The sequence below is a fragment of the Macrobrachium rosenbergii genome, chromosome 40 (genome assembly GCF_040412425.1).
Source record: "Macrobrachium rosenbergii isolate ZJJX-2024 chromosome 40, ASM4041242v1, whole genome shotgun sequence".
NCBI lineage: Eukaryota > Metazoa > Arthropoda > Malacostraca > Decapoda > Palaemonidae > Macrobrachium > Macrobrachium rosenbergii.
Genome location: NC_089780.1, coordinates 4,843,914 through 4,859,139, shown reverse-complemented (window position 1 = coordinate 4,859,139; position 15,226 = coordinate 4,843,914). Strand labels below are relative to the sequence as shown.

Genomic DNA, 15,226 nt, shown 5'->3' with positions numbered 1-15,226 from the left:
CCCAGAGAGGCACCAGTTTTCCATGGTGGTCGAAGTACAATAATTTTCATTAAAATGGAGAAAGGTGTCTTCTGTTGCTTTGGATGCCATGTCATCTGGAAGGATGATTGTATCTTGTGGCAGTTTCTCTACTCCAACTGAAAGAGGGGCCAAGCACTATTCCACATTGGGAAAGTGGCTGTCTCAAATTTCCACATGTTCCACTTAAAAAATTGTCTTTCATTTATTAATAAAGTACTATACAATCTGGCGAGGGGAACCAGAGGAGGGATAGTAATATCAAGGGGAGGAGGGTAGGCCCACTGTTGGGATCATCCTCAGTATCATAGGAGTTGACAAACAAGCCTGAACCACTACAGGAATGCTCAAGGAACCACCTTTTGTTGGCAAAAGGCAGTGTCTCCCTCTCTGGGGTAACAGGATGTTGTTAGTAGATATTCACAAGATTATACTCTTCAAACTGAAACATGGGGTCCTGTAGGGCAATGGTTTGTCTTCATGGATATATGTGAAATTTGCATATGTCAATTTATGAACAGTGTTATTAAAATAATACAAAAATTTCTAAATGTTTTCTTAATTGAGTGATTAGGCAAGTCCTTAAGTCTGAGGAAAGAATAATGAATTATAGATCTTTAGCAAAAAATGCTGTCACATGCTAAGTGAATAACCAAGTTACAGTATATTAGACCATTATGTGAAACAACATTGTCTGGGCCAAGTTCTGAATTAGCATTTTCAGTCAGGAAATGATCCTCATATTGCCTGCAAACTTTTAGGTTAAAAACAATAAAACCACTGTATAAGAAACAAAGTACCTATTGTTTAATACCATTAATTACACATTTTTAATCTCTACAAAATGGAGAGTAAAAGGTAATACAGTAATACAGTTACCTAAAGCTGTCAAAATTCTCTTAGAACTGTGGCATAGAAATCATATTCTTGGACAGGTAACAGAAGATCCCCAACACACATCCTGAAGACATCTGACTCAAAGCAACCTCTCCTGTAACAGAATTTATATGACAAATGTGGTGCTACGAGTCGTCAAACAGTTTTTCTCATGCATTTTTTCAGTTAGTTTCCAAAGGATAACCTCTGATAAATAAATTTTGGGGAGGCCGGTAAGTGTTTACACATTTTCAAGCCTAACAAAACAGTTGTGGTTTTGGGAGGAATTGAAGTTGCTGATGGTAGATGCATAGAGAAGATACTTATGAATTTTGAAACCGAGGGGGAGAAATGAAGCTCCGCAGAAGACTAGCAATGTTGACAATGTATCTATAAACAAGATGTGAAGAGGCTTTCACCCAAATATGATATGTGAGGAGTTAGGTGAAGAGTCAGAGGAAGATCTCATATGCAACTTGATTGCAAGGAATGAAAATCTGCAGAATGTCAATAATAGTGAGAGCAAGATTTCTCATATTTTTGATAGGTCAGCTGCTGGGAATACTAGGCATTACATATCAAAATGTGATCCAGTTGTGAGAGATTTAATTCATAAGAAATGGTTTGGTCACTCAGTAAAGGAGACAAGAGGATGGTCCATGCTGAAGCAAATACACAGCAAATCATGGAACAAGGGATTGTAACCTTACAATTAAAAAAATGCACAATTGCATGAAATTCTTGAGTCTGCTGTAAATCACGCAGGGAGTAAGCAATGTCGTCAAATATTGAGAGGAGAAGATTGAAGATTTGTAATGCTATTTGCCCATTAAGAACGCCTTTTTTGACAGAATAGGCTGGGAATCAAAATAAAACCAATAAACAGGCCTTTAGTAAACAACTGGTCCTGAAGTAATGACTCAGAATCAGTACTAAGTAGTAAAGGACAGAACTTTGGAAAAGAAAAGGTAATATATAGAATTGCCAACTAGCAAATCAGTCAGAAGACCTGCCAGTCTTTCAACCTCCACGGAACCTTTACTGAAGTTTGACCTTAAGTAGGTCCAACCCAACTATGGCTTGCTCAGGATTACTGGTTGCTAATCTCACAATCTCCTTTGGAAGATCAATGTCCATTCCTTTGGTATCCTTTGGGAGACCAAAGAATGACTCCAGATCCACGGGAAAGAAGTCTGGAAGGCCATTTTCAGCCTCAGCTAGCCCTTCTGTGTCTTAGGAGACAATTAATGATGTGGTTCTGAAAGAAGTCTGTCTTTTCAAGGAGAATTCAACTGCACCCAAAACTTCAAATTCTTCCTCCATATCTGTTAAAGCAGATGGATGTGGGGCTTCACAGACATCAACTGTTAGATCATTCAAAGATCAAAACACCAGTAATAACCAAAATTCAAGAGGGCTTTAAAAAGGACTCCAGGTTCAGGTTCTGGGTGAGGCTGTTGCCTTTGCAATGATGCCTCAGTTACTTGTGTGGTGCTTTTCTAGTTCTGGATATTTTAGGAACCTCAATCTTAGAGGTCATAAACACAATGGCCTCTAATCTTCATAATTAGAGTATTAGAACTAAATTGAAGGAACCCAAAGTTGTGGTTCAAGAGGTCTTTTCCATTAGTGTAGTGACACAGGAAATGATGTAAGATGGTTGAAAATAATTCCTTACCAGAAAGAGAACCTGCTGTTATATATTCCCCATATTTTGTATATTGTTTGTATTACATAAAATATGAATTGATTAGAACTTGTGTACTAACTGTTTTCTTTTTGCTTTTTCTATACATTGTTTACAAGCTTATATCTTGCACCATGTGGTGATGTGAGTGCACTGCTGTACCTGGTACCACATTACATGCCAGGGAGTAAAAAACTCTATTCCAGGCTCTGGGGAAATATGAGAACTTAATATTGGTTTCAAGAGCTGCAAGGAAAATCATAAATGCAGCGAAAATTAGATAAAGGCGTTGGAAGAGAAGAGGACAGAGATGAAAGACAGTGTTGGGCAGAATGAAGAAGGAATTCATGCAAGAGGACTTGAATACAGAAATGGGCAAATTAAAGCAGCCAACAGCTGGCAATGATGGAGATCTAGACCAAGTAGAAGTAGTTAAGAATAAAGTGATGGAAGAGGAAGAGAAAAATGAAAGTGCGTGCCACACGGTGCTCCACAATATTCCAGAGTGTGAGAGTAAAGTAGCTGAAGAAAGGATGAAAGAGGTTGCAAGATTTTGTCAGGATGTGTTTGTAAACAGTTTGGGGATAGGAGAGGTAGAGATGGGGAAGGTCATGAGATTGAGAAAGAAGAAAAGAATGACAGACCAAAGTCAGTGTTAATTAGGTTAAAACAATGAAGCAATGGAGCGGAAAGCTTTCACCAAAACGGAATACAGGCAGAGTGTTTTTAAAAAAGTATTGGTGTAGCAAAAAGATGGCAAAGAAGGAGAGAGATGGTGGCCAAGCTCAGAGAGAAGCTCAAAGTAAAACTAAGCAATGGAGAAAATGTTGGAAAATAAAATGACCAGGAAACTAATGAAAGAGAAGGGGAAATGAGAAAGAATTAGGTCAGATACAAGCCAAAACGAAAGTGGGGCACGGAACGTCAGAGGGACTAAGACAGGAAAAGTGAGTAAGAAAATAACTCGACATGAAGAGTGTACAATGGCTAACACAGCAAAAATATGTAGAATGAAATCTGTTATTAATTTGGTAGTAGTAACAGGAGTACAGCAAAGAATAGGCAAAATAAATCCAAGTAAGATACAATAAAGGACAGTAGAAGGGAAGACCAAGAAGAAAAAAAGAGGCGTGCTGATGGTACTCTTTGAGGACAGCAAAGGAATAGGCGAGGGAAAAGAAGGCTTGATGAGTAGGGACATATTTGACGTTAAAGGAAAGCTTGATAATACAAAATTCACAATGGTGGACATGTACATGGACTGTGCAGGGGGCGGGAAAGGGAAAGAAGAATTTCAAGATACGAGCAGAGGTAGAAAAGAAGTAGAAGTGGAGCAGGAAGAGGATTTAATAATAGTGAGTGATTTCAAAGGACAATGGGGACTCCTGGGATATCAAAGGGAAATGAAAACAAAAGAAAGAGATAAGAATTGATGAGTACTCATAATACATTCCTTTTAAGTAATGATGGAAAATGTAAAGAAGTATATACCTGGGAAAGAGCAAACTAGAAAAGTGCCACAGACCTAGAATTGGTAAACGGGATAATGTATAATCACTTTCCCGTAGGGGGATAGTGCTGTCAGCGCACCTCATGTGGTGCACTGTAGGCATTACTTAAGGTTCTTTGCAGCGTCCCTTCGGCCCCTAGCTGCAATCCCTTTCATTACTTTTGCTCTATCTCCGTTCATATTTTTTTTCTTCCATCCTACTTTCCACCCTCTCCTAACAATTGTTTCATAGTGCAACTGCTTTGAGGTTTTCCTCCTGTTACACTTTTCAGACCTTTTCTCTCAATTTTCCTTTCAGCGCTGAATGGCCTCATAGGTCCCAGCATTTGGCCTGTGGCCAGGATTGTATATTCCATTCCATTCCTGTATCATCCGTTGACAAAACTGAAAACAGACGATGAGGAAGGGGACGGTAGACAGACATTTCAGACCACAACCTGGTCCAGGCTGAGGTAAGCAGAAACACTGGGTTAGAGAATGACAACAAAGGACCACAGGAAGAGGTTGTATACTAATAAATAGATGGAGAAAGCTTAAGAGAAACTGGGAATAGATAAAAACAATTACAGAAAGAGAACTGAAGATGGAAAAATTGGATGATGTAGAAAGGGGAATAAGAGCACAGCTGCAGGCACATGAGATATGATTTTAGTATGTTTAATAAAAGATTTTTGTCATATTTGTTTTATATACTAAGCATGTATCTTAAATATAAAAGTTTAATATATACTTATTTTTTGTTGGTTCTATCTAATATCATTCTTCATTTTTCACATTCATATTTTAACACTGAACTTTACTAGTATGTCATCATTTACCTGTTCATTATCAATCATATCATTAATTTATATATTTCACCTTCATTATGGCACTGAATAATCCTGATGGGTTCCGGCGCTTCGTCTTCAAGACCTACATTTCCTAATCAATCAATCAAAAAGAGGAAAACCCCAAAAGGCATAAAGGCTCCCTGAGAGGGCAAGAGAAAGAAGGGTACACCAACTCTGCCTGCATCGAAAAGACAAAGCTCAGGCAGCTACAAAAGAAGAGGTGAGGGAACACGCACTGAAGAAAGCTGAAGAAGTAAGGGGAAACAGAAACAATATATTTAGAAGCATAGATAGAGTAAGAGGAAAGACGAAAAATGAAGAAGAAATGGTTATCTAGTGACAATGGAGAGAAAATGACCAAAATGGCAGTGCAGAGGAACAAATAGAAAATTTTGAAGGGTAAATATGCATGAAGTTAAGGTAAATTGACATGGGGTAATGAGAAAAACACTGAATGAGGACGAGAAGGAAATGAACATTACAGGACAGGCACACCCAAGAGGACTAAGGGAGCGCAAGGACATAAGAGCTCTAACTGGAAAAACAATAATACCAAAGAGAAAGTGATGGATGACAGTAAGAAGGAAGCAGGCCCACATGACCTTAAACTGAAATTATTCACAACGTGGAAAGATGATAAATTGAATCTATCAGTCGAGAAACATGCCAAGCGCCATCCTGGGCCAAAGTATATTTTAATTTAATTTATTATATTTTAAAAATGGCACTTGGCATGTTTCTCGACTGAAAAGCTCAATTATAGAAATACCAACCAAACGCCTGTAAAACGAGATGAGGAGAAGGAAAAGCGAAACCAGTGGAAACTAGAACAAGGACGATGGAAAAAGTAAGATCCCCAACAGTAAAAGGCCTAAGACCCATAGCCTAACAGATATATCATGTAAGCTATTTCAGTCTATAATGAAGGAGCCCTAGGAGAGCTGTTAATCAGCTCAGTGGTCTGGTAAAACTAAGGTTTACTTAAAGTGAAGGACGAGTAGAGGATCATCTGGAAAGAGATTTGCGAATTAAAGAAACAGGATTCACAACAGAATGGAGGACACAGAATAACTTATTTATTCTGCAATATATCGTGGAGGAGTCCCACAAAAATTGACAAATAACATAAATGATGAAGGAATACAAAATATCCCCACGCACAACTCATGAAATAGTAGAGATCTACAAGCGGTCAAGAACTGGCAATAACGAGCAGTATAAAGCCAGCATGCATAGGATCAACAAGTATATTTAAGCTGATCACCTGTAAGGTAATAAAACAGCTAGAAAGCAAAGGAGAGGGGTTTGAAAATCAGATTCTAAAAGTACATCGTCTTCGCAGCAGCCGATAGGTTCATTATTAATTATTACAGGTATCGAGAGACCCACAGGAAATTATGAAAAATATTAGCAGTGGTAATTACAGACTAAGAGTTGGCAAGAAGAGCAAAAGCAGTGTATTATCATATAATATGAAGGATAGCCAGAGCAGAGAGCATAAAGTACTGAGAGAGAGAAACAGAATGAAAAAAGAAGAAAAAGATGGAGGAAGCAGAGAGGCTGCCAGACATGACGGACTTGGCGATGGCGATAAGCTGCCATAAACTAATGAGTGAAAGACTTAGTTTTACCGGTAATAGTGTAGGGGACGGCAGTGATAAATGTAACAGAAAAAGAAATGAAAGGAGACACGACCAATAGAAAACGGCGTTGGAAGAGAACCTTGGGAGCGTCAAGACCAGGATTGCACGAGGAAGACAAATTAGCGAAAAGGAAAGAGGAAAGAAGAAATGAGCCCTTGGCGAAAATCTTAAACGAAAGAGAAGAGGAGGAATGTGGTACATGGATGAAGGAGACTACGAGATGCATAAGAGATATGTTTAAATTCAGAAGGAAGGGAGGGAAAGAGGAAATTATTCCGCCCACTATATAGTGATCACACCTGATCAGTTGTCTTAAGTAGTGTATTTTTGTGGTTCCATAGTTTGAGAAACTGATCGGTGTGCAACCAGCTGTTCTATGAATTTATCAAATGGCTGCAGAAAATGAGTAAATAAATGAAATAGTGTTGTGAAGCTTTAAGGCACCAATAATTGCCTGAAATTCTGTAGCTACAGCATCAATGAAACTCTCATCCATGAATGAAACCCAGGGGCTTGGCAGCCTCCGAACTGAGGCTATAAGAAGGTACTAATGACAACCAGGAAGCATTGGCTAATGTGCCTGTCATCCATCACCTCGCAATTAGAATTAGCGATCAAATCAACACTACAAACTGAGGGACCAATATCTGACCTTCTCCCAGTCTACAGTAAGTGTGAAACATTTTGGCTCCACTATAGGAATGAGTGACCACGAAAATTGAGCCACAAAACCAACCACTTGGTCACCTGTGCCATTCAGCAACATAAAGGGATTAAAAAAACAAAAGAGGTGAAGCTGAGAGGAAATCCCACAGTTGCCCTAAGAAGTAGGTAAAGAGGTTGGACAGCAAGGCGGAAGAAAAGAACTGGGAATGCAGGCAGAGTAAAAGGTTAGGAAGCGGGTACCAAAGCGACCCTGCAAATACTCGTTAGTAATGCCTACAGTACAGTGCGTGAGGTGCATTGAAGATACTTGCCTCCCAGTAGAAGTTCCTGTGCATTTAACACTCCCATATCTCTTCGTGTTCCCAAACACAGGAAGATGGTTCTCGATCTGTCCTCAAACGCGCAGCGGTTTTCCACTTGTCACAGTATCTTGTTCCAGTTTGTGATAAGTGAGTGAGATGTTTTTCAGCATTCAGTGTCCCAAGTCACCCAAATAGATGACCCTTCTGTCGGATCTTCCAGAGACCAAAGTTTAGAACTGTGCATCACTGCACCTACATTCAGTTTGCGCCATTTCACCAGATAAGGTAAAGTTCCATCCGTCTATGCCTTCAATACACATTGACTGCTTTGCACTTTCGTCAATAAATGTTTGATATGGCATCGTCTTCCAGAACACGCCTGTCTCATCACAACGGAAAACTTGGTGTGGAGGGATCATCCTTGTTCGATCAGCTTCATCTCTGCCAGTTTTTTACATTGTGAGTACGAATTGATTTCAGAATCAGTTTAGCCATCTATGTTGATTGAAATGTCTCGGCTTTACGTGGTCCGGAGGATTTCTTGCTGATGTCTTCAGAGAGACTTAATGCTTTGAGATGCAACGCATTACTCTCGATTGGAAAACATTTTCTGTTTATATCCCTTATCCGCAAATTTGATTCATTCTCCAACTAAGCACTTTTCGCCAAAACAAGCTGCAATTATGTCTCAGGAACACAGATCAAAATTATGATGAATTCCTGTTGTACATTTTGGTCACGTCGACAATTATCTTAATCTCTTTGTCATTTGAATCTAGAATTCTGATTTTCTAACTTACACGGTCCACATTTCTGATTGGCCTTAGCAGGTAACCAGCTCACTACTTTTGCCCTCTGGTGCCATACCAATCTAGTGATAAGGATGTTAAATAGGGATACCACAATCTTGAATACACTATTCCTAGTGCCATGAATACTGGAGACTGACATTCATGAGTGGGACAGGATTTTGGGGAGAGGGAGCGTGGTCAGAGAGATGATTTGAGCTACTGCATGTGAAGCTTAAAATATACCAGAATTTTAATGTTTTCAGCTATTTTACATTTCACGTTTATTTTCCAAGAAGCTAAAACTGAAACCACATGGTTTGATTTTGCTGGCCTTATCTTTGTTCAGAAATTTTATTTGGTGGTCTGACTGTAGTACAAAATCATTTCCTGTCAAAGCATAATTATGTGATGGAGACTTTTTCCCTTTGTGCAGTTTTCCTTAGTAGCGTTTCTGTGCTGCAATTTCGAGAATAGATGAAATCTTCCATTCCTGTAACGTTCGGGAAATCTTGTTGAAAATGTTAATTTCATGTGGATGATTATTTTTGCGTATTTAATTTAGTAAGATGTTAGTGAAGTTTTGGTATATTCTATTTGTTTAAAAGTGTGTCAATATGATTTTCTTAAATGTTTTACCTAATCCATAAGTTCAAGACATTTCCAACTCCCCCGTAGGGGGGTAGGGCCGTCAGTGCGCCTCACGGGGTGCACTGTAGGTATTACTAAAGGTTCTTTGCAGCATCCCTTCGCCCCTAGCTGCAACCCCTTTCATTCCTTTTACTGTACCTCCATTCATATTATCTTTCTTCCACCTTGTTGTCCACCCTCTCCTAACAATTATTTCATAGTGCTTCAACTGCTTTGAGGTTCTCCTCCTGTTACACCTTTCAAACCTACCTACTCTCAATTTCCTTTCCAGCACTGAATGACTTCATAGGTCCCAGTGCGTGGCCTTTGGCCTAAACTCTATACTTCATTCCATTCCACTCCTATTTCCAGCTCCAGTTAACTGAGAGTATGTAATGTCTATTGTCAGTGGGTGTGTGTATGAGTATGCCAGAAGTGTCGAGAATTGCAGGCAATCATGAAAGTAAGAGCCCACCGGTGGCAAAGTAAAGAAGACCAGAAGGGCGAGGTGAGGAGAGTCTCAAGTCTCAAGTCATCTCATAGAGATACAGGGAATAATACAATGCTTTTTCATTCATTGTAAACGTTTTGGTTGCTGCTTCAAGAGACAAGGCGTTCAAAGAACATTCCTGATTACTAATTCAGTGACGATCGGTCAAAAGTTATCTTCACTTCCTGGGATACATCGTTGTTGTCAACAAATTTTGATTTCTTATTTGCATACTTCACGTTTTTTTCACACCAGATATAAAGCTTCTGGCTACTGCCCTTGACGAAGCTAACACCATTGTGTGACATGTTCCTCTGATTTATACTCCTATCTTCCAAGTGATGTGTGGAAATTTTGATATTGTACCATTCAGTTCTTCCAGGGTTTTGGGTTTTGAAGTACCCAGCAACTTATCTCGGAGAGATTGCATTACAGACTTAGCTATGTCTTTCTCATAAAGTTAAGTGTTTACTGCATATGATAGAGGTTCTTCATAGAGATTTACGTGGGAAGTAATCTACACTATCTTAATGCATGATTCTTATATTTGGGGAGGCCTTACACTCGTGACAGACTGAATAAATTACCTGTGTCTTGAGCAGTTATGGAGCTCTTCCTTCCCCCAAGGATTTACTTCACTGTACTCATAAGGTCACTGACCTGTATGTTCACACCATTCTTTGGCCTCAGTGTCAGTCCTTGAGATAAAAACAAACCCTGGTTTAATCAAGACTTCATACTATTTTCTACCTCCTTTGATGCTTCTAGATTCTTTATTATTATTATTATTATTATTATTATTATTATTATTATTATTATTATTATTATTATTATTATTATTAGAAGCCCAACAGCAACATCAAGGTCCTAATAAAAAAAGTTTATTGTGAATTAAAAAATTTGCTGACATGCAGTTTGGTCAGCTACACATTTCTCATTTGGTATAAGTCATGTCATCTTGGCAGCCATTGATGTGTTTGTTTGTTTGTTTGCATGAACACTTTCTCGACTGAAGTTTACTATAGAGTTTTTTTGCCATTTTTCCCCTCTTGTTGTGCTCTGGGAGATTTTACTCTATGAAATCTTTTTGTTGAAGTCATTGGCCTTATGACTTCCATATGTAATTATGCTCAGCAAGTAATGTCCCCGAGCAGGGGGTTAGTGCTGTCAGTGCACCTCACCTGGTGCACTGTAGACATACTCAAGGTAGTCTGCAATAGTCCCTTCGGCCCCTAGATGCTTCCACCATTTAGGCTTTACTTTACCACCATTCTGCTTCCGTTCTGCAGTCTTACCGTTCAAACCCCTAACTGTTACTTCGTAGTGCAACTGTGGTTTTTTTCTAAGTTGCACCTTTAGATTATCATACTTCATCTCCATTACTTTCTGGATCTCCAACTCCAACTCTGTCTTTTCTCTGCCATAAGCGCTGAATGGCCGAAAATGCCCCATGCTTGGCCTGACAGCCCAAATTTTGTAACTCATAAATCGTTCAGTAGCAATGAATATTGACACTGCAGGTCACTTAATGATACTGTAATAATCTTGAACTAAATGTGAGAAATAATGTTGGCGAATCAGTTATGTCACATTCAGTGTCTTCGAAAGTTAGTAGGAACAAGATCTATGGAAAGTGTTAACATAAACCAGCGTAGAAAAGAACTCAGGATAAATTAGGATTCCACTTCATGAGAGAAGGAAGGCTTCACATGTTGGACTTGAAACCCAACCGCGCAGGAAATACATGGATGAAGTGCAAACCCAAGAGGATGTGTTTTGACTAGCAGTGCTGCTAAAAAATTAATTTTGCAAAGGAAGACTTGGGTGTCTAAGCTGGTCCTGTGCTACACACACACAAATATTATATATATATATATATATATATATATATATATATATATATATATATATATATATATATATATATATATATATATATATATATATATATATATATTATATACATACATATATACTTATAAATATATGTGTACTGTATATATATATATATATATATATATATATATATATATATATATATATATATATATATATATATGTATATATATACATATATATATAATATGTATGTTATATACACTTATACATACATATATACATAAATAAATATGAGAGAGAGAGAGCAGGGGGGGGAATCGGTTGTACGGGATGAAAGGGAGAACCCATTTTTATAATATGTATTGGCAGTGTAGTGAGGGGTGATGTGCAGTGTGGCTCAACTGAATGAGGCATAAAATAGGATCACGAGGAAATCATTCCCCCAGGGGGTTGCAAGAGTCCATGCAAAGGTGACAGTGAGTGGAGAAAAAGGACATCGGAATTGAGTGGCCTCTCAAATGAGCGAAGAGGAACCAGAAATAACAGAACAAGTGTAACAAAAAACCGTTTAAAAAACAGAAGAGTATATATTAATTATTACATAATTAGTGGCTAAACTTACGAGAAAATGAAATGAGCATTCTAATTACTACTACAGGGCTATTCAGTGTTTTCCTGTGAGGAGGGCTGACTGACTTACCTGCATTCTATAGACACATACGGCTTCCTGTACAGATTGTAACAATCCCGACAAACTCTGACGAGCTTTTTCCACAAATCAGCGTAGTAAACTCCTTTACAATCACTGTCTGGTATTGACCGCTTGCTGAGATGAAGTCTTCTCTGCACAGGAAGCCCGTCATCGGACACTGAATGGTGGTTGTCAGTTTCGCCGAAAGATTGACCCAGTACCCAGCAGCCTTCACCATCCATGATTACCACCACGAAAAACAACGGCCACATCTGTGAAACATTACATCAAGTACATTTTGTTGGCATAAGCCTGCTACAGTTCTCGGAATTTAATTATTATTTGGAACTGAAAATTTTAAGTTCATAGAAAGAGCATAGGGATCTAAGATGCATTGACCCCATACCACTAACTTGATATATATATATATATATATATATATATATATATATATATATATATATATATATATATATATATATATATATATATATATATATATATATATATATGTTTCTATGGTTCATGTCGCTATGAGTTAATGTAAGATTTTTGCGGAATTCAGCGCATTCCAGCCCAGAGGTAAATTACGCCTGATGGTCTGCGGAGTTCAGCATGAAGTGGATGGACGAAAGTCCCTTAGATACAGCTGAGTCAGCAACACGTGTATCAAAAGTTCTAGAAGCTGTCCGGTTATAGTTGGATTTTAAGTGTGTCAAAGGAAGTGTGTGTTAGTTTGTGTATTGTGAAAAGTGGCTAAGTCCGAGGGGCTCTTGTGAAAGGTTACACATTCACTGTTGTGGAGCTGAGCCAGAAAGATTTGCTGGAACACTCTGGGACTGGGATTCTCTTTTGCAGAAAGGGTAAATTTGTAACATAGATGACGATTAACATTCAGTGGTTATTTCTTTGTGATTCTCTTATCAATTTTGATGTGTTGATGTGAACTGAGTGAGTTCTGGTTTTAATGCTGAATTACTATTGGTCGGTGGGTCTCATTCTCTCGCTGCTGGTCTGGATGGCAGCATGGCCATTCCTAGTGCTCCGTAGGATGCATCCTATGCCATGGCTTGCAGCAAAGGGTGTAGGCAAGGGCGTGATTCCCGTTTCTGGCCGGTAGTTTTGATTTGCTTCGTTGTCAGCCAGAGATGGGAATCACACCCTTTGCTGCAAGTCGCTGCATAGGACACATCCTATGGAGCACCAGGAATGCCCGTGCTGCGCCCAGACCACCAGTGAGAGAATGAGACCCGCCGACCAATAGTAATTCAGCACCCAATGATGTCATGTTTAAAATTTAAAAGTCCACATGTAGTAATAAAAACCTTGTATGCCAATTTGTAATTTAGCTCTGAAGACGTCGCTGATGAGTGAGGAAAAGGTCGACAGACTAGAATAAGTAAATGCAAAGAATCTTGAATAATTTTTTCCCTATTTCTGAGAAGCTTGATAGAATAGAAAAAGAAGTATATACTGACTCAAAGTCTTGATAAAAAGATATCTATGAACAGTGTCATTATCTTCAATAGCAGTTGCACAAGATAGAAAATATGCCCAAATAGCATATATATATATATATATATATATATATATATATATATATATATATATATATATATATATATATATATATATATATGTGTGTGTGTGTGTGTGTGTGTGTGTGTGTGTGTGTAGGCAAATATTTATTATCATCATCAGCATCTCCAATGCTGCTTGGCACAAAGTGCCTCTGGCCTATGTCAAATTCTGCTGCTCATGTTTCCCCTGTGCTTCTTCTTGTAAAGATCTCTATTCACCTCAAACCTCCAGTTGCATACGTTCAGCGAATTGCATCCGTGGTCCTTAGTGAGCACCATCTCCAACTGGCCTAGCTGGGAGAACCTGCATTAGGGTCCTGAGCCTAAGGTATGAGCACTTGTTGCCTAGTAGGTTAACACCCCTTTAAGTACAATCTTGTCCAACAATTGAATAATGTAGCCTTGCTCAGGCAGAGCACCAAGAATCGTTGACGGTGACATGGTTGAAAAGGTAAAGGCACAGAGTGCTTTGTCTTTTCAGAGCCAACACTGGACGCCTTCTAGATAACCTTAGTTAAAAACCAATAGGCAATGGCAATTGGCTAAGAACTGCTCACCACAAGGAAATGACTAGCTTGGTGTATTTAGCCAATGAATTCTCCATGGATTCTGCCATATACACAGTATATATATATATATATATATATATATATATATATATATATATATATATATATATATATATATATATATATATATATAAAAATGGATGTATGTATGTATGTGCATGTGTGTATGTGCCAGAGTAGCTCAGAAATACATTGAGAAATTTCAACCAAACTTGCTATACATATGACTTACTATCTAGAAATCAGTGCTGTGGGGGTAACAAATTACTAGGACCAAAAGGGCACCAAAGGGGGTGGTGGTGGGAGGGGCTTTCCTGAAATGCGGCTGGTTCTGCCCATAGACTTAGTGACTAAATAAACTACGAATTTATCATGCCTAATTTCGGTGTACATATAACTTACTATCTGGAAAAGAATACTGTGGGGGTAAGACATCAATGGCACCAAAGAGGGTGGGGGTTGGGAAGGGGGTGAGAGAGAGAGAGTGAGAGGGAGAGAAAGTGAGAGAGAGAGAGCAAAGTGGGTGTTAGGGAGAAGAAAGATGGAAAGAGACAGGGAGGGTTGGAGAGAGTGAGAGAAAGAAAGAGTGAGAGGGAGAGGATTGAGAGAGAGTAGAGGGGGTGTTAGGGAGAAGAAAGAGGGAAAGAGACGGAGGGTTGGAGAGAGGGGGAGAGAGTGAGAGGGGAAGGAAGTGAGAAGTTTATCGGTTGTCATTCCAAGTTACCCTGAGCTGTGTCAGGTTGGTCAGTTAGTATGTATATATATATATATATATATATATATATATATATATATATATATATATATATATGAAGATAAAAAGGCCCACAAAACACTATTTTGACGTTGCAACCACATATTTCGAGCACTTCTTTCCGTGCCCCTGTTCACTGGTAAAATATGGACAGATGAAATGTTACAAGAGTATATACAAAGCATATGTAGGTGTGGCAGTAAGTCTCCATTGGTATGCAGGTGACCATTTTACCAGTGAACAGGGGCACAGAAGGAAGTGCTTGAAATATATGGTTGCAACGTCAAAATAGTATTTTATGGGTCTTGTTTTCTTCATATCATACTGTTGTATTACAGTAAAGACATTTATAT

The 15,226-nt window shown here is 38.6% G+C and overlaps 1 protein-coding gene across 3 annotated transcripts in view; it reads right to left on the bottom strand.

Annotated features, from left to right (window-relative positions):
* Nucleotides 1-15,226, bottom strand: part of LOC136826062 (crustacean hyperglycemic hormone-like) — a 67,171-nt gene that overhangs the window by 41,320 nt on the left and 10,625 nt on the right. For 2 of the 3 annotated variants that reach the window (XM_067082960.1, XM_067082961.1), the window contains exons 3-4: nt 11,980-12,242; nt 898-1,009 (exon numbers count right to left, since the gene is read on the bottom strand). In XM_067082960.1, the coding sequence (XP_066939061.1) occupies nt 907-1,009; nt 11,980-12,242 (366 nt within the window). In that variant the 3' untranslated portion in view covers nt 898-906. Of the gene's footprint in view, nt 1-803; nt 1,010-11,979; nt 12,243-15,226 lie in introns of those variants that run through there. The other variant, XM_067082959.1, reaches the window with a different exon arrangement.